Below are 19,894 nucleotides of genomic sequence, written 5' to 3' on the forward strand. Positions count from 1 at the left end.
ATGCTCCAACAGAATACAAAGTATTAATTGTGCCTTAAGGTCTGACAGTGCTGACACTGAGATCTGTATAGTTTGACATCTGTATTATTGGGATTCAGAACAAGGAGACCCCATCTGTGCTTTGATCTTACATTTGAATATATCTCAATATCTCAAAATATGACGCCCCTGGCATCATAAAAGTAGGCAGTAGAAAAAGAAAGTGTGTAACACAGCGTAAATGGAAGGTGAAAAAAATTTGAAAAATATTGTTTAACCCCTTAAGGACACATGACATGTGTGACATGTCATGATTCCATTTTATTCCAGAAGTTTGGTCCTTAAGGGGTTAAAATACAAAAATACCCAGGGTTATGCACGAGAATCGTTAGGAAAGTGAAATAAAAATGAATTAAACATTTGAGACCAAAATGGCTTGTATAGCTGACTCTGAGATTTTTTTCTAACTCATTTATTGCCATTTGACATTCACTTTGAATTCCCAACACAAATCTCACTTTAGTAAATAACCCTGACAATATTTTATCCTTTTTTTTTTTTAGAGGGCACATATAATTATCAATGCAGAATAATATCTACATGCATTCCAAGTGTCCATATTTTAGAGGAATAATCCCTATTTTGGGTCCAAATCCCTCTTTTCTAGGATTATTGCTGTATCTGAATGTATAACAGAGCTCCGCAGCAGTAATACTCACAGTAATGTGTGTTTCGACTACTATAAAGGTGTTTAGCAATACAATACTTTGTTCTAGATTCCATTTTAGTTGTATAAATTATTAGTAAATCATCTAAACTTTCTCAGAAGTGTCCCACCCAGGTCACCCCTCATCACACCCCTCTCTGTCCATTTAAAATATTGCTCGGTGTGTATATAATCTCCATCACAAATCATTAATCGATTGGAAATAAATACAGTAACATTACACCATGCTTGATAGAGTTTATTGAAACACAGAAATAGTATTGTCAGTAAAGTATCATAAAGAATGATATATGTGGGTATGATTTTTTTTTGGAAAAGGACCTTGCAGGTTCTTAATAGTTTTTCTTAATATCTGTGCTCCATTTCCTTAGTTGTGGAGGACACAACTTGCCCATCTTTCTCTTCAACGATAGTTTTTATCAACAACTTCTTGCTTGAATCTGTCGGAAAAAGAGAGCAGTCAGTAATGTTCCTTAAAAATACTATAAAAATTGAACATTTAGACAAACTCATTCCTAGGGGGCATTTTCAGCAAACAACCTAAAATTGATTATTTACAATTACTGTCTAAAGCAGATACATTTACGTAATTAAATGTTTATAAATTATGTATATTGACTTTTTGAGAAAAGTTGACTTTTTTTTCCTGTCTGTGCGCCCATATTGGATCAGACTCTACCGTTATCAGATTAACTGATGCTCAAACTAACTTGCCTTCCGCCTTGATTGCTCTATGTGAAACTGCAGTAGCAAGCGAGTTAGGTTGAGCAACAGTTGGTCCGATAGCAAAAGAGTAACATAAAAATAAAAAATGGCATACATAACCTTTTAAAAAATGAGAAGTGAAAATGTTAATCACAGTTGTCTTTTACTTTTTATATCAGATTAATATGAATTTTAATCAAGCCTCTTCCGGGTGCATTTTTAAAAGACATTAAAATGTTGCATGTTTGTTTATTTTAGTTTTATCATTTTGTAGAAAATCTGTTAAAATTTTCGGTACTTTTTTTTTTTTTTTTTTTAAATGAGAAAGTAAAAGGCAATAGAGAATCACAGCATCATTCATGCCTTCTTGAAATATAATGCATGTTATTTCTAACTCAATCTATATTTATGTACGAGCGGGTTCCTATTGAAATAATTATAAATGCCCACTAATAACTAATAAAGATTAAATGGCTGGATGCATCACAAAAAAAAAAAAAAAAATCAACAATACCTCTAGATGAATCTGTGTATCCTCCTGCTGAAATTGAGCTGTGAGAAACAGGTACATTCAAAATTAAAACATTGTTCTAATTGAAAAAGCATCTCTTTTTTGTCATGCTAATTATTTTGTATCTGCAACCACATAAGAGCACACAATGGTTATAATCACCACATTATTTCTATTGCTGACAAAAGCATACATTTATAAATTAAACAAAAAAAAAAGACATCATAGTGTAGAATTTAGCTGCAATCACTCTATATGTATCACTCAGTTCCTGTGCCGTTACAGTTCAGAGCTGACTTATAACAGGCTCTGAAAAAAGTAAGTGATCCATTTAGAGTGATAATTTTTGTATTGCGGTTAAATACTACACTATGATGTGCTTTTCTTTGTTCAAGTTCTAGATAAATGCTTATGTCATAGAATAATAGAAATAATTTGGCAATTATAACCATTGTGTTCACTCTCACATGGTTGTGGACACATTGTATTTATTTGCGAGTGTGAAGGTGATATTATTTTGGTTTATGTTGGGATTTTAATTATTTTACCTTGCTTCTCCTTCTAGAAGTTTACGGTATGTCTCAATTTCCTTCTCTAATCTGGTTTTGATATCCAAAAGACGATTGTATTCGTCACGCTGTTGTTCCATATCGTCTCTGAGCTGGGACAGCTGCATCTCCACGCTAGAGATTAAATCTTGTAATTTGCTTATCTGGGCACAATAACGACCCTCTGTTTCTGCCAATGTAGATTCCAGAGAGTTTTTCTGAAACCAAAAAAAAATAATCCATAGGTATATGTATATAGTTTACAGGATGGGATCACACCTCGAAGTGATTCTTTTTCTGATCTGCACAATATTTCCCTTTGTTAAATTAATCTTTTTCTATTTCATTAGATTTTTTACACAATCTTTATTACATATTCCTAATAGTTGATAAACACCAACTGTGGATGTGGTTCTGATGGATGGTGAGTGCCAAATAATTTTTTGTATATTAAACTGTAGTCTAAGTCAAAGTTAATTTATTAACTATTGATCACTTAATTGCTTGATTGTGATTGCACACTTTCACCTAGTTTTTTCTTATAAATGTTTGTAAGCTTCGGTGTGAAACAGACTGACAAAGACCCCTTGTGGGGTCGAAACGTTGCAGTGTTCCACATGTTCTAATGAAGGTCCCTGAAGACATTGGAATGCCTGGAACCTCTTTCTAATAAAGGTAGCTTACAGAGACTTTTTATAAAACCAAAAATTGTAATCCATAGTTATATGTATATAGTTTACAGGATAGGAGATACTTTCCCAGAGTCCAAAAATACATGAACAAAATCACATTCCTGAGGGGGGGGGAACCTCTAAAACGGTAAAGTATATATATATATATATATATATAAAAAAAAAAATTACCTAAAACATCGAAATTATAAATTGTTTTCATTTGTTGCATAACTAAAGTGATTATAAACGTAGTATTTATGAAAATATTCAAATGGTGCTTGAAACTTAGACACTGTATTGACTGGCTTTAGGTAACGCTGATTTATTTGCATGATGCTTAGTCATGCACTAACCCAGGGATAGGCAAACTCTGGCACTCCAGATCTTGTGGACTACATCTCCCTTGATGCTTTGCCTGCATTAAGAGCATTAAGGGAGATGTAGTCCAAAACATCTTGAGTGCCGAAGGTTATCTACCCCTGCAATAACATATCACAGATTTAATAGATAAATATAGATTTTTTTGCATACAGAGTTTCCGACTAACACATACCATGGCCAGTTGTGATTGCAACTCGATCTCCAGCGCCTGAAGAGAACGTCTAAGATCAGTGATTTCTGTATTGCTCGACTGCACTTGTTGCACTCCCACTGATATCTCCTGCTTTAGTTTTTTGCTCTAAAACAAAAACACGAATAGTTGTTCTAAAAAACACGCGCAAAAAAAAAATGAAATCTGGATCAAATGAATCAGTAAATACAAATTAAATTAAATTAACCAGTAAATAAAGTATAATAAAGTGGGTTAAAAAAAGGTGTAATTGAAATACAGGATTTATGACATACTGTTGTCTAATTTAAAATAAAGGTTCAGAATTCAAACAAATGTTTTTTGCACTCATACAGGATTATTCACTAAGTTCTGAATTTTCACAAATTAAATCTGAATGTCAAAACTGAGACTATATTAGTTAAGTTGTCCAGATCAACTATTTTTTTGCCTCACTTTTTCTATTTGGATGAGAGGTGAGACAGAGGAAGCGCTTTAATTATTAAAATAATAGTGGGCTGTTGTGGTTAGTGGTGAATAGTGGACGGTAGTGGTTATGGTGCTTGAAGTGTTCCTTTACCACTATAGTCACCAGAACAAATACATCTTTTTAAAGTAAACACTGCCTTTTCAGAAAAAAAGGCATTGTTTTCATTACAGCCTAGGGAGACCTTCAGGGACACTTTACAGCCTAGGCCACTCCTCACATGGCTTCTAGAGGTGCTTCCTGGGGCACTGCTGCACCCTGTGCAGCACTGACATTCAGTGTCTCCACCCTCCACACTGAACCTTCCTCATAGAGATACATTGATTCAGTGCATCTCTATGAGAAGATGCTGATTGGTCAGGGCGGTGTTTAACTCTGCCCCCGGCCTGCCTTCTTGGCTGAGATCATCAGAATTGGCAATCTCAGCCAGACCAATGCACACTACTATGTATTGGACACTACTGATATTGTAAAACCCTTAATTAATTAAATAAAAATAGTTCTCATAGAGAAGCATTTGATTGGATAATTTCACCATTCAATGGCTTTCTCAAAAGTGTTTACGAACAAGGAGAAAGACATCGAATGATGAACTGCATTAAGTGTATTTAAATATTGTTTTAAATAGTTATTTTACCATTTTTTTATGCTTTATTGTTTTTTGTTATCAATAAAAGTACTTTTTTTATTGGACGTGTATGCTGCTGGATTCCTGTACTCCATATCCTTGGAGCAATTCCTATTTACTCTATCAAATGTGAATAGTTTTTATCTATTTTATTTTATTCATAATTGTTTACAGTCCATAGTATTGTGGTTTAATTTTCTCTTTTATGTATATAATTGGAGAGAGACCACCAGCACCTATATCCCAGAGTGGGTATCATATCACTTCATGCCATACCTGTGGAGACATTCTGTAGGCTCCAGAACACGTGAGTGCACATCTTTTTAGTTATATATTTGTATAATCTCTGATTTCTCCTATATATCTGCAAGAACCTCCTATAGAGTCTGTACTCCACTATATCCTCAGGTGGGGATTATTTCCTCCAAGCATCTAAGTTGGAGCTAAACTCCTATAAAGTGTGAGTGAATATAGTTTTATATACCCTCACCTTACTGTATTTTTAACGTACTATCACTATCATTTTTCTATTTCTCCTCCTTTTTATGGTTGTATATACACACTCCAATATCATTCCAGGTGCTGCACCTCCCTCTTTATTTTTACCTGCTTCTCTACGGGACAAGAGAGACCCCGGATTTGGTGACCTAGCTGTCCTTTGGACTGTACCAGTACTGGACAAGCGCTGAATATCCTCTTGCTTTTATATGTTAGTTAGTTAGTAAACTAAGAGGATAGGTTGGAGTAACCTGTTAATTCTTCATAATTATGAGTTAAGTGAATAATCCATAAATATACAAACCCAACAGTTTTCAATGCTACTTTTTTATATCTAATATCATAAATTGCTAAGTGTACATACTGTATATACCTCATTAATTATTTCAAACAGCCAGTGAGGTTTTCTTCCAACGAAACGGCAGATACTCTGTGCCAGCACATGGCTGCCTTCCCCTCTTTCTCAATGAGCTGTGAAACCTGTCTCTCAATGAGGAGCTCCCGACTGGGCTATTCCTTGACACAGACTGAAATCTGTTCGGGGAAGGAGTGGAGGGCATGCAAAGCCAGCCTGCAGATCTTTTTCAAACTTTTGAAAAAAACTTTTTTTTCATATACCACCAAAGAAAATATGCAGGTAAAAATACATGCTCGCATTCTTTGGGGAATAGCTACTAATTTATTACGTGTTAATTTATTGAGTGTTCCTTTAATCTTTTTGCCAAGTGTCAGACAATGCTTGTGGGTATATTCAGCTTCATACAATGATAAATATGTATATACGTAGGTTCATTCTATGCTTAGATTAGCTGCTTTCATAAGTGTGTATATTTAGCTTTACACCGTTGTGAATGTTCTCTCAATACTGGATGGAACAATCCAGACAGAACTATTTAGAATGTCCACTTCAACTAATAGTCTGTTACACTGGGAGAGCCATCATCCCTACAGACTAAAGGCTTCCATTCCCTTCAGCCAGTATTTGAGGGCGAGACGAAATTGCTCAATAGACCAGGCTTTTTACAATGAATGTAAAATATTGAAATCACGCTTTAGGGAACTAGGATACTCTAATCGTGTCTTAAAGCGTGCTTTCCATCGGGTTTGCGATATTGACAGAAACACCAGTCTTAATTATACTAAACCAAAACAAGAATGCAAGGCTCCACTATGTATTGCGACATTTGATCAAGGCTGGGGACCTATGTCTCAAATTCTGAAGAAAAATTGGCCTATACTGTTACATAATCCAGTACTTCAACAGGTGTTACCAGATTACTCACCTTTAACAGTGCGCAGACCAGCTAACCTACAGGACCAACTTGTCCACAGCCATTTAGCACCCCCTGCACCAGGGCTTTCTGTGCTATAGTATCAAGACTCTTTATCATCTTTCCTGTTAACGGTGCCCTTGAAGGCACCATTCCATATTATCTCACTCTTTGACTCTTCTTACTTAGACCGAGACGAATATTTGGATCACAGACAAATATAATTAGGCATTTGCTGAATATCATTACAAGTCTTTTGATCGGGGACAGACCGTTTTGAATATATTTAGAATTTGATAATCTTATCTCTGTACTTATTATATAGACAGCGAGATTATGTCTTGGATCTGAACGCCGGTCAAGGCATTATGATATCAGTTTACAGCAATATGTCTGTTGTTTAGAGATCGTAGCACAGACTGTGTTTACAGGACACTCATTTGCTATATATTTCTTTCTTAGACGGAGTTTACTTCTACTGACCTCTATTTGTAGAAGCCCTTTTACTTACATTGTGCAGATATTTGACACTGTATCAGTTTTTTTCTTATATACATTATCATTACTCTGATTACTAACTAACTTTGTGGGTGATCTCTCAGACGAGACTAACTAAACCGCTATTTTGGGGCTCTTTTAGTGTATTAGACATAACTTTTGCATATATGGATATATATTGCTACAGTTACGCTATTAACTATTTTATCTATTTTATCTATTTGTAATATCCCTCATTTCCATTATTCCTTTTTGTGTGCTCTTTGCTTTATACTGCCAAAATTGACTTCTATTTAGTCAGGCAGCCTTAGCTAGGGTTTATGTTTGTCAATTTTTTTTTTCTGTTTTTGATTTTCTTCAAGGATAAATAAAGTATTTTTCAGACTTTTAGCAACATTTTGTATACATAATTTGATACTGATTGTGGGAACAGATTTCTGCTCTTCTCTTGTTTTCAATGTTATTAGGGTTACCCCCTTGTCTGTTCCTGTAGATTCTGGGACATTTATGTACTGGCCAACCCCTCATAAATTCTCTCAAAATGCTGCAGAACATTGGATATTTTAAACGGTTATCTGAACTTCCATGTTTCTAGCTCCAGATTGGACCTTCTTTGGTTCTTCTACTAAAATTGCTATTTCACCCTGTACTTACCTGTTCAAGAAATTGCTCTTCGACTTCTTTTCTGTTTTTTTCAGCCAGACGCTCATATTGTTCCCTCATATTGTTGAGTAATTTTGTCAGATCAATACCTGGAGCTGCATTCATTTCAACAGTAACCTGGCCAGCTTGTCCTCCCACGAGAGAACCCATCTCCTGAATAGGAAAGAGGGAAAAAAGTCACACCTTATTATTATATGCTCGTATAACCAATTAATTATTTATTAAACCATTCCGGTACTAGGAAGAAAGGAGTTTGTTCCAGTAGTCAGAGGCTAGTAGGGAGAATGAGTGGATGGGGGAAAGAGCATGTAAGGTGGTCTGGTAATGAGATTAAGGGAGTAGTATACGGTAGGTGGTGAGAAGTTAGGATGTGCACACTTGTAGAAGCATTGGCATACCAGATAAATTCATTTTTGAAAAAACTTATTGAAAAAGTGGGTGATGTTTCTGTTGAAATGGGGAGACATGGGCAGACAGAGTCTGTTGAGTAAGATAGAGAGGTAGCATAGTTTTTAATTTATTATAGCTAGATGAAAGTGTTGAGGAAGCAGGCCTACTACAAGGATTTATACCACTGGGTGGACCTTTGAGGCAATGGTCATGCTCCCCGGTGGACTGGTGGGTGTAACATACTTTTGATGGGTGAAGATCACTCTAAATACTCCCTGAAAAATTAGTATTTCATAAAGATAGAAGGGACTACTTTGTCTCTGTATTTCTGCTCAGCTTGACACTTCTTGACACAAGGTGGAGCCTAAGTGCCAATCATTGCAGCCATTAACAGTGACAGATGCAGAGAATTGGTTATGCCTATGGACTATCCCACAGGACCCCCATAGACCTTGATGCTGTACTCTCGCGCATGCAGTGACGTCAGCGCCGAGGAACACTCCTGAACAAAATGGCGGTGTCTGCGAGGGACAGGTTCAGGTAAGTAAGCTCACATTTACCTGCCACCTTTGGCTACCAGACCACCAGCAAGGATCTCACTGAGGTAAATTTGGCAAAGTCCCCAAACGTGACAGTGCTGCTTTAACCTCTTAAGAATAGATACAGTGGTCCAACTTCTGAATCATGGTAAATTAAGGGTTTCTCTTTAAAGGAGACCAACACAACTTTAGCTTAACAAAGTAGTTTTGGTGTATAGATCATATCCCTGTAATCTCACTGCTCAATTCTCTGCCATTTAGGAGTTAAATCACTTTGTTTATACAGCCCTATTCACATGTCCCTGCATCCAGTATATTCTGGATTCCTGAATTACACAGTTTGTTTAATCTCCTGTCCTGTTAATGACCTCCTAAGCCCTGAAGGATTCTCCTATGTGGGATTAAAGTTAAATTCACAGAGCAAGAGATAAAAAAGTTCTAAAGCAAGTTAACATATGTTTAAAACAAAAAAACAATTTAAAAAAAATCATGCAGTCTGTTTCAGTCACACCCCTGGGAGGTGTGATCAGAGCTGCATAAACAGCTCTGATCAAACAAAAGTGATTTAAATCCTAAATGGCAGATGCTTAAGCAGTGAGGCTGCAGGGACATCATCTACACACTAAAAACAGCTTCATTAAGCTCAAGTTGTTTTGATGTCTGTAGTATCCCTTTAAGTGCAACTATATATATTATAAATAATTTTTAAAGGATAGAAAATGCTGTGTTTTATCCTGTAGCTTTGTTTTATCCCATATGTACACCTAACATACAAGAATAAAATGTACACAATGTACAAAATCACTTTTTTTTTACTTATATTAATTTTTAAAAATTAAGTCCAGAAAAACAACAACTTAGTATAGATTTAAATATATCAAGCATAAACTTGTGTTCCAGACACCTGGTCCCTGCTTTGAGTTACTCAATGTGTATGTGCAGGTGTTATCTGCACGCAAGATCATATGACAGCACTTGGCTTCGGTGTAAAGGGACACTATAGTCATCAAAACAACTTTATCTTAATGAAGCAGGTTTTGTGTATAGAACATGCCCCTGCAGTCTCACTGCTCAATCCTCTGCTATTTGGGATTTAAATCACTTTTGTTTCTGTTTATGCAGCCCTAGTCACACTTGCCCTGGCTGTGACTGACACAGCCTGCATGAAAACAAAATAGTTTCATTTTTGTATCAGATGTAACTTACTTTAAAAGTTGTTATCTCCTGCTCTCTAAATTGAACTTTAATTACATACAGGAGTCTCCTGCAGGTTCTAGCAAGCTATTAACAGTGCATGAGATAGAAAAAAAATCATAAATAGAGTTTGCAATAAAGGAAGTGTAAACATTAGATAACTCTTTACAGGAAGTGTTTGGGAAGGCTGTGTAAGTCGCATGGAAGGAGGCAGGCCTTGGGCTGCATAAACAACGTGAATTAACTCCTAAATTGCAGAGGATTGAGCAGTGAGACTGCAGGGGCATGATCTATACACCAAACTGGCTTCATTAAGATAACGTTTTTTGTTTTGTTTTGTTTTTTACTATAGCATCCCTTTAACTATGTGATATTGTGCATAAGTATGCAGTGACTGGTCCAAGTGCTTTGAAATGTAATGAATTTTCTGACTGCTTTAGCAGACAATGAATAAATACACAGTTACTATAAACTAGGTAACTCCTTTAAGTTTATAAAATCTTAGAATGACGGCAAGTTGGGAAGACTAACTGTTGACTCTTTTTAATTCACTCAATGATAACATTATAATATCAATATAAATGTATTGATGGCTTTTGTTTGCTGTTAACAGATCTTTCTAGTTACAGTAGAAAAGAGTCTCCAAGTTAAGCCGAATGTGTAAAAGTGTGGCAATATAGTTGCTATAGACATGAAGATTCTGAGCAAGGTGTGTATATGCATAATTATTTATAAATTAATGATTCCAAGAAAACAACAACGTTTTTCAAGATCATCTGGATTTTCCCCTTGAAGGAGTGTTGTGTTATACATGCTCTATTATTCATTACTAAGATTACAGACTATGAGAGCAACATTTCTAGAAGGATTTTCTATTATGTTCCTTTCTATAGCATTACACATAGAATACAGTCTGTATGTTAACAGAAAATACTATATTCTATTTTAAAAGTTTTCTCAGGCAGACAGATACCTTTTTTTAAAGGTAACTTGCACCGTTCTACAGTAGCACCTTTTACCTGTTGTTACAAATATATATTCTGAGTGCAATAGAATCTTACCTCATTGTGGTTCTTCTTCAGATAGATCAATTCTTCTGTTAGACTTTCTATCTGCACCTCTAGGTCAGATTTAGCCATGGTCAGATCATCCAGGACTCTGCGTAGACCGTTGGTGTCGGCTTCCACGCTCTGGCGGAGGTTCAACTCATTTTCATATCTAGAAATACATTAGGAGATCTTATACACAGTATAAACTCTCACCCCGTCACTCTAGAGCAGGGATAGCCAACATTCAGCACTCCAGATGCTGTGGACTACATTTCTGCTCGTGCTTTGCCAACATTATGGTTGTAAAATCATTATTGGAGAGGTAATCCACATCTGGAGTTCTGAAGATTGCCTATGCCTGATTTAGAGGGATATATTGCTTTGGAATCAAAGTTTTTTTTTTTTCTAATTAACTCACTTCAGCCTGAAATCATCAGCTGCCAGCCTGGAATTGTCAATTTGCAAAAGAAGCCTGGCATTTTCTAATGTTGCATTCAATATCTACAATAAAAGATGAAAAAGAGAGACATGTGGATTTCGGAGTATCAGAAGACATTTTGAAAGATCATGCACATTTTGTAATTAATGGAATGTATCTTTCGGAGATGATCCCTCTAGAACAGCGGTGGTCAAATGGTAGATCCCCAGCTTTTCCACAACTAGAATTCCCATCTTGATTTCCCAGTTGTAAGGCTGGCAAAGTATCTTGGGAGTTTTAGTTCTGCAAAAGCTGAGGATTTACTTCCTTGCCAACCTGACTAGAATATTACTAAGAAATATAGTTTTGTGTTGTGTTGCCTGACTCTCCAACAGTTATAGCATCAAGCATATGGACAAAATGGTACTAATTAAAATGCATCTCTTACCTTTTCCCTCAGGTCTTCTATTTGTTCTTCATATTTGCTATAGTCAGGTTTTCCTACCCCAGAAGATGACCCTGGGTGAAGATTCTCATAAAACTCTCTAATTTTACGTTCTAAGTCAGAATTTTCTTCTTCCAAAGATTTAACCTTATCCAGATAATTAGCTAAGCGGTTGTTAAGGTTCTGCATGGTCTGCTTTTCAGTCGTATCAAGAAGGCCTCCACCACCTCCACCACCTCCGAAACCAACTCCGAAACCACCTCCGGACCCACCACCTGCTCCGTAGCCTGCACCACCTCCTCCAAAACCTCCACCATAACCGCCACCAAAACCTCCACCACTTCCAGCTGCATAGGCATTGCTAAATTCCCCACCACCTCCATAACTATTTTCAAAGCATTGGCCATCTCCAAAACCAAACCCTGATCCATTCATTATTACTCCATAACCACCACCATCTGAGATTCCACCACCAAACCCCACTCTACCTCCTACACCACTACCACCTCCACCACCACCACCACCAAAGCTTTGCACAGATTTTCGATATGACACTGAAGGACCCCCAGTTTGTGATTGTGAATATCGAACAGATGTCATGATAGCAAATGAAGTGGTGAGTGCAGTGAGTTGAATGAAGAATCGGGCAGTGCCACAAAATAGAGGCTTATAGCCCATTTATACAATATTCAAGTGGGTGTATCTATTTGAGCTCCTCTACTTAGAAAAACAACCCACACAGCAAATTTATTTGGTGCCCAGTTCAATAATTTATTCAGTTCTGATATGTTCCTATCTGCAGAAATATTTTAGCCTGAGGTTACATTTATTAAATCAAAAGAGGAATAAGGGTTGGGCAACATGATCATTTTATTGTCTTTAATGTGCTTAAGCTAATCTCAACTTGCCCAGACCAATTATGTATTCTGTTCTCATTATGAATGAAACAGAAAGCAGCTCAAACTCAGAAAGCAGGGAAACTCAGACAATTTGTGTTAACATATATGCTGCAACCCAGATTCAAGTTAGGTTTCAACAGACAGACAACGAGAGAGATAGAGGGTCAGAGAGACTGATCCAAACATGCTCTTAACTTTACCCAGATTTGTACAGAGACCAACTAGATGATTTTTTTTCTAGAGAATAAATATTCAATCTGTTGATGGTTCCTTTAAACAACATTCATACAAATTTTCTTGGGTAATTCCAAACTGCTGCTATTATATATACGGTAGTGGTAAAAATAATTCCTAAGCTTTTTTAGGCTTAGACACATATGTAATGTGTTTAATGTTTGTTTTATGTTCCTGCAAAATTATATTTGCTAAACACACTCTAGCTTACATCTATAAACACAAGAATTGTGAGCACTAGAGCAGGACTCAAAATTTCCACACTTCACTAGGCATTGACGAGTGAATATTCAGCTGTGGCAAGAAGAAATTCACCTCTGGTGAGTGGGCCACTGACCCTCCTGGCTTACAGTGGTGAATAACTTGTAGCCGTGGTTTGTAACATACGGCGTGAAAATTTGCGCTAGATAATTGGGTAATTTATTTCCAACCGTCCAAATGGCTGAAAGTAGAATACGTTATAGCTAATTCTATAAAGTTCCATGAGATAAACAAAAATACACCCACCACAATACATGCCAGGAAGCTGCGTATGAATCAGTAGTGTAATCTTGCTATATTGCAACTGTACCAATTTTTTATTTTGTAGCCTCGCAATGCAAGAAAGTTTATACGAGGGGCAGTAAAAGTAGTAGCTCTTTCTTTGAGCATAAGTACCATCATAAGAAAACATAATTTCTGGATTTTAATTGCTTTTTAAAGTTATGAGAATAGGATTTATATTTTTAACTTCATTGTCATGTGACTACCTAATTGATTGCACACAAAAGTTTGTGCCTCGACCAGTCTCTCCAAACCAGTTGTATTGCATTTTGTTTTGTTTGGTGTTTTGAGTTTTGATCACTTGGTTAGATTGTGATGTTGATGGGTATCTGATCTTAGTTCTAACCAAGCCAAACCTGTTAAAGAGACAATAAAGGCATCCAGACTACTGCATCTCAATGAAGGGGTCTGGGTAAAGTGTCCCTTTAGTTTTAACCCTGCAATCTAAAACATCGCTGTTTATTAGATATGGCAATGTCATCATTACAGGGCTAGAACACCTCTAGTCGTGTCTTCCTGATCTTCTCCTGTGAGAACTGAGTCAGACCTGGTTCTCAATCAAATGCCACTCTTAGAGAGCATATGATTGGCAATACTCCATACGTGCGCACAAGACTCCCAATATATCTCTATGGGAGCCATTGGATTGGCTAAGATCATCGCGATTGATGATTTCAGCCAAGACGGCGGGACCAGCAGCACGGATACTCGCACGACAAATGGTACAAGCAGAGTAAAACTTTTTTTATTGCAAACAGGGAGGGGGGGGGGGAGGTAGGGACCAACACCTACATAGTTAGTAGGACACTATAGCGTTAGCAATACATGTTTGTATTAATAACACTATAATTTTTCTTTAGTCTGATTATCCATTTATTCAGTAGAGAGTATCTTGTTAAAATTTTGGTGGAAATTTAAATTATCCAACCTTTACCAACACTTTGACAGCTGTAGGTGAGCCATTAAAGATCACAATCCCACTCATACTATTTAAGAGCATTTTTATCAGATTTTAATAATTTTGAATTAGTTGAGTCAATCAATTTTGCCATCCATATCCAGCCAAAGATCTTTTATTGACACTTTAGCATCTTCTCAGAGGCGGCTCTCTAATTAGGCGGTTTAGGCGGCCGCCTAAGGCCTCGCGCTGGCGGGGGCCTTGCGGCCGCCTAAACCACCTGTGAGCAGAGTGTGTCAGGTCCTCGGTCAGTGACCTGACACCAGGAGGGGGCCCGGCGGCTTGCCCGGTATGCCGCCGGGTGCGAGGCCCCTCCTGGCTGCCCGGCCACCATCGCAGACACTGGTCTGCAGCTCCGCAGTGTGCAGAGCTGCAGACCATGTGACTCGCGAGAATTGGCCAATCAGAGCGTTGCCGCTGGTTACCACGGCAACGCTCTGAAATCTCGCGAGATTACATGGTCTGCAGCTATGCGGAGCTGCAGACCGGAAGCAGTGGCCACCGGACCACCAGGGAACCCACTGGACCACCAGGGAAAGGTAGGCTCTCCCTCCCCATCACCCCCACCACACTCAGCCTCACCCACAGCATCACCCCCCACCACCCTCAGCCTCACCCCCCACCACCATCACCCCCCACCACCCTCAGCCTCACCCCCCACCACCATAACCCCCACCACCATCACCACCCTCAGCCTCACCCCCCACCACCCTCAGCCTCACCCCCACCACCCTCAGCTTCACCCCCCCACCCTCAGCCTCACCCCCCCACCATCACCCCCCACCACTCTCACCATCACTCCCCACCACCCTCAGCCTCACCCCCCACCACCATCACCCCTCCCCACCCTCACCATCACCCCCCACCACCCTCAGCCTCACCCCCACCACCATCACCCTCAGCCTCACCCCCACCATCCTCAGCCTCACCCCCCACCATCACCCCTCCCCACCCTCACCATCACCCCCACCACCCTCGGCCTCACCCCCCACCACCATCACCCCCACCACCCTCAGCCTCACCCCCACCACCCTCAGCCTCACCCCCCCCACCCTCAGCCTCACCCCCCACCACTCTCACCATCACCCCCACCACCCTCAGCCTCACCCCCCACAACCATCACCCCCACCACCCTCAGCCTCACCCCCCACCACCATCAGCCTCACCCCCATCACCATCACCCCCCACCACCCTCAGCCTCACCCCCCACCACTCTCACCATCACCCCCCAGCACCCTCACGCTCACCCCCCACCACCATCACCCCTCCCCACCCTCACCCCCCACCACCATCATCCCCACCACCCTCAGCCTCACCCCCCACCACCATCACCCCCACCACCCTCAGCCTCACCCCCACCACCCTCAGCCTCACCCCCCCACCATCACCCCCACCACTCTCACCATCACCCCCCACCACCCTCAGCCTCACCCCCACCACCATCACACACCACCCTCAGCCTCACCCCCCACCACCATCACCCCCACCACCCTCAGCCTCACCCCCCACCATCACCCCTCCCCACCCTCACCATCACCCCCCACCACTCTCACCATCACCCCCAGCACCCTCAGCATCACCCCTCCCCACCCTCACCATCACCCCCCACCACCCTCAGCCTCACCCCCCACAACCATCACCACTCTCAGCCTCACCCCCTACCACCATCACCCCCCACCACCCTCAGCTTTACCCCCCACCACCCTCAGCTTTACCCCCCACCACCCTCAGCTTTACCCCCCACCACCCTCAGCCTCACCCCCCACCACCCTCGGCTTCATCCCCCACCACCCTCAGCCTCACCACCCCCCCACCACCCTCATCATCACCACCATCCCCCACCACCCTCATCATCACCACCACCCTCAGCATCACTCCCTCCTTCTCACATCACCCCCTCTCACTCTCACATTACCCCCTCTCACTCTCACATTACCCCCTCTCACTCTCACATTACCCCCTCACTCTCACATTACCCCCTCACTCTCACATTACCCCCCTCACTCTCACATTACCCCCCTCACTCTCACATTACCCCCCTCACTCTCACATTACCCCCTCACTCTCACATTACCCCCCTCACTCTCACATTACCCCCCTCACTCTCACATTACCCCCCTCACTCTCACATTACCCCCCTCACTCTCTCATTAGCCCCCCACTCTCACATTAGCCCCCCCACTCTCACATTACCCCCCCACTCTCACATTACCCACCCACTCTCACATTACCCACCCACTCTCACATTATGCCCCCTCACTCTCACATTATGCCCCCTCACTCTCACATTATGCCCCCTCACTCACACATTATGCCCCCTCACTCACACATTATGCCCCCTCACTCTCACATTACCCCCCTCTCACTCTCACATTACCCCCCTCACTCTCACATTACCCCCCTCACTCTCACATTACCCCCCTCACTCTTACATTACCCCCTCACTTTTACATTACCCCCCCTCACTCTCACATTACCATCACCCCCCGCTACCTGTCACATTACCATCACCCCCCGCTCCCTCTCACCATCAACCCCCCGCTCCCTCTCACCATCAACATCCCGCTCCCTCTCACCATCAACCTCCCGCTCCCTCTCACCATCACACCCCCCGCTCCCTCTCACCATCAAACCCCCCGCTCCCTCTCACCATCACACCCCCCGTTCCCTCTCACCATCACACCCCCCGCTCCCTCTCACCATCATCCCCCCGCTTCCTCTCACCATCACCCCCCTTTCACCATCACCCGCCTCTCACATCACCCCCCTTTCACCATCACCCGCCTCTCACCATCACCCCCCCCCCATACACACAACACACTTCAAGCAGCTACCCCATTCACAGGGTCTCAGACAAAAACGCAAACATGCTCACAGAGACATACATTCACACACACAATGATACTCTCTGTCAGACACACTCTCAGGCACATACACAGGTAGACAGTGCATCAATGTGTATATGTGACACTTTTTTGTTAGTGGGGCCTCATGTTTGCGTTTCGCCTAAGGCCTCATAAAGTCTAGAGCCGCCTCTGCATCTTCTGTTTTATGTATATCAACATTTCTTTTTGTGTCTGCCTGTATGTTATATTAACTGATTAAGAATAGTAACTATGCATAAATCATTTTTTTTCATGCTTAGCTATAAAATGAGAATGTTAATGTGATATATACATCACATTTGAAGAAGGCAAAACGCATTGTGGATCTTAATTATTTTTATTTTAATAATAAAGAGATTTTTGGTCACTACAATAGCCTTATGTGACAATTATCCTTTTATTTTATATTTTATTTTTTATTTTTACATACAACCTGGCATATATATATCTTATTGTCTACTCCAAAGAATTCTAGGTGGGGATCATCCTTCTAACGCTGTTACCATAGAGCAGTGAGCCTGCTTTATCTTTGTACGTATATTTTTATTACATTTTAAACATTTCTATGTATTTTATTGAAAGCACTATCGATGCCTTTTTATTTCTTTCTCCTTGAGCTCTAGTTCCTTACAACACAGAGGACACTCACATCATATCCCATGAGTGGGAATTGTACCACTGTACGCAAGACACGCTAGAGCTGGACAAAGCTCTAACAAATGTGAGTTAAATATCATCTTACCTTGCTTATTATTTTACACATTACACTATTGGATTTTTCTACCTCTTATCTCTCCATATATTATGAACATCTGAGAAAACTCTAGCGAAGTCGTACTCTTCAACCTTAAGAAAATCTCCACCCTACATCATACTCTAAGAGGGATTCTTTCTTATCTGAGAGACTCTACCTCCTTGATTGGAACTATTTGTTTTCCACTTTTAGATTTACTTGTCCCTTTATATATATGTGTGGCGCAGCCCTCCCTTTTTTGTGTATCCCACCTTGCTGGACTTAAAATACCTGCTGCTAATATCTTGGTGACAGATACCACAGGATGCATTCAGAGGTCTTTTGGAGTCCATGCCTTGATGCATCAGAGCTGTTTTGGCCGCACGAGGGGGACCTACACAATATTAAACAGTTAATTTTAATGTTGTGGATGACCAGTGTATATTATTTAATGTCAAATAGTTATCTGTAGTTAAATATTACCATTTTTCAAAACTATTTTTAATTTCTAATTTATGAACATGCTTTCTGTATCCCGAGGTATGGGAGTATATTAAACCTATTGTGAACATGATCAGGCAAAAAGAATGTATCTGCCAAATCTCTGATTAAGCAGAATAGCTAATCTGGCCCAGGGATCCACTGATGGCTTGCCAATTATGCAGAGATTTTAAGCCAAGTGCTATAGGTTGGTAGGAAATACCAACAATTCCGACAAGACTTTGCTCCAGAACTAGATATGACTGAACTTGACATATCACTTTTCGCTTTTAAGCAAATCTTGATTAGTAGCTCTTGGAAAGCACCTTTGTTTCCTTATTTATTAAAATATGTTATGGCTGCAAATCATACCCTCTAGTGCCTGAAAATAATAGTGCTTACTTGAGACACGCATTGCAAAAAAATGGGTCATTTGCCACTTACTGCTATGGAAGTCAAATGGTTACTCCAAGCATCGTAAGAAATAATGCCCATTGAATTTTTCATGGCCCCTGTCCTCTTGCATAGATTTTCACAAATCATGGAAACAATGAAACCTCCCCATTTTGCTGTCCAACCGCTGTCAAACGCATGTGCACATTGCACAAGTCCTAACTAACTGCACAGCAAATAGTTGTTCACGTCTACATCAGATTCCTGCTCGACAAATTTACAGTTTAAATGGTATAGCAGCCCAATGGCTCAGAACTTATAAAATGTTATATTTATTTCATGCATTAAAGCCGTTTTCCTACAGTGCCCTCCTCCCCTGCTCCCTCCCTCCCCCCCATCTCCCCCCCCCCTCTGCGGGGTGATGGGGTTAAAACCCCTTTGGTCAGTTTCCTGAATCCAGCGCTGGTTCAGGTTCCACCCACACTCCTCAGCTGTCGGGGGAAACCTAATGCGCATCCGCGGCAATGGCCGCACTCGCATTAGGATTTCCCCGTAGGAAATGCTTTTCTATGGGGATACCTGTGACACTGTAAGTCCTTATGCATAGTGTAAGGACGTCCAGCGTCATTTAGACAACCAAAAGTTAATTGAGTCAGCCCATGCTTACACTAATTAACTCCCGGATACACAGTTACACAAAATACCCCCAAAACACATAAAAACAAACAGGAACCCCAACATATTATATATGCCCGAAAAAGCGCTAATCCGAGCGCCCAAGTTGGCAAAATAGCTGCTGGATGCATGGAGAAAAGACAAATTGCCACTGGGGTAAAGATTTGACTGGCCACTAACAAGGCCCATGCCAAAAAGAGTTCAAGAGTCAATGTCTCTTTGGCTGGTCAAATAGATCAAAGGGACATCAAAGGGAGGCTCCCCCCTGGTTCTCAGGGAGCGATTGCCACTTTCAGTCCATAGAACCTCCCCTCCAAAAA

General features: G+C 40.6%; 1 protein-coding gene across 1 annotated transcript; it reads right to left on the reverse strand.

Annotated features, from left to right (window-relative positions):
* Positions 1–923: 923 nt before the first annotated feature.
* On the reverse strand, positions 924–12,443 carry LOC134614927 (keratin, type I cytoskeletal 10-like). Its single transcript, XM_063459201.1, has 8 exons — positions 11,778–12,443; positions 11,330–11,412; positions 10,924–11,080; positions 7,731–7,892; positions 3,698–3,823; positions 2,471–2,688; positions 1,926–1,963; positions 924–1,146 (listed from the first exon to the last, which is right to left on the reverse strand). Exons 1-8 carry the CDS (start codon positions 12,372–12,374, stop codon positions 1,052–1,054), a joined length of 1,476 nt encoding a protein of 491 aa, XP_063315271.1. The 5' UTR covers positions 12,375–12,443; the 3' UTR covers positions 924–1,051.
* Between the last annotated feature and the right edge of the window lie 7,451 nt (positions 12,444–19,894).

Source organism: Pelobates fuscus, chromosome 6 (genome assembly GCF_036172605.1).
Source record: "Pelobates fuscus isolate aPelFus1 chromosome 6, aPelFus1.pri, whole genome shotgun sequence".
Taxonomy (NCBI): domain Eukaryota; kingdom Metazoa; phylum Chordata; class Amphibia; order Anura; family Pelobatidae; genus Pelobates; species Pelobates fuscus.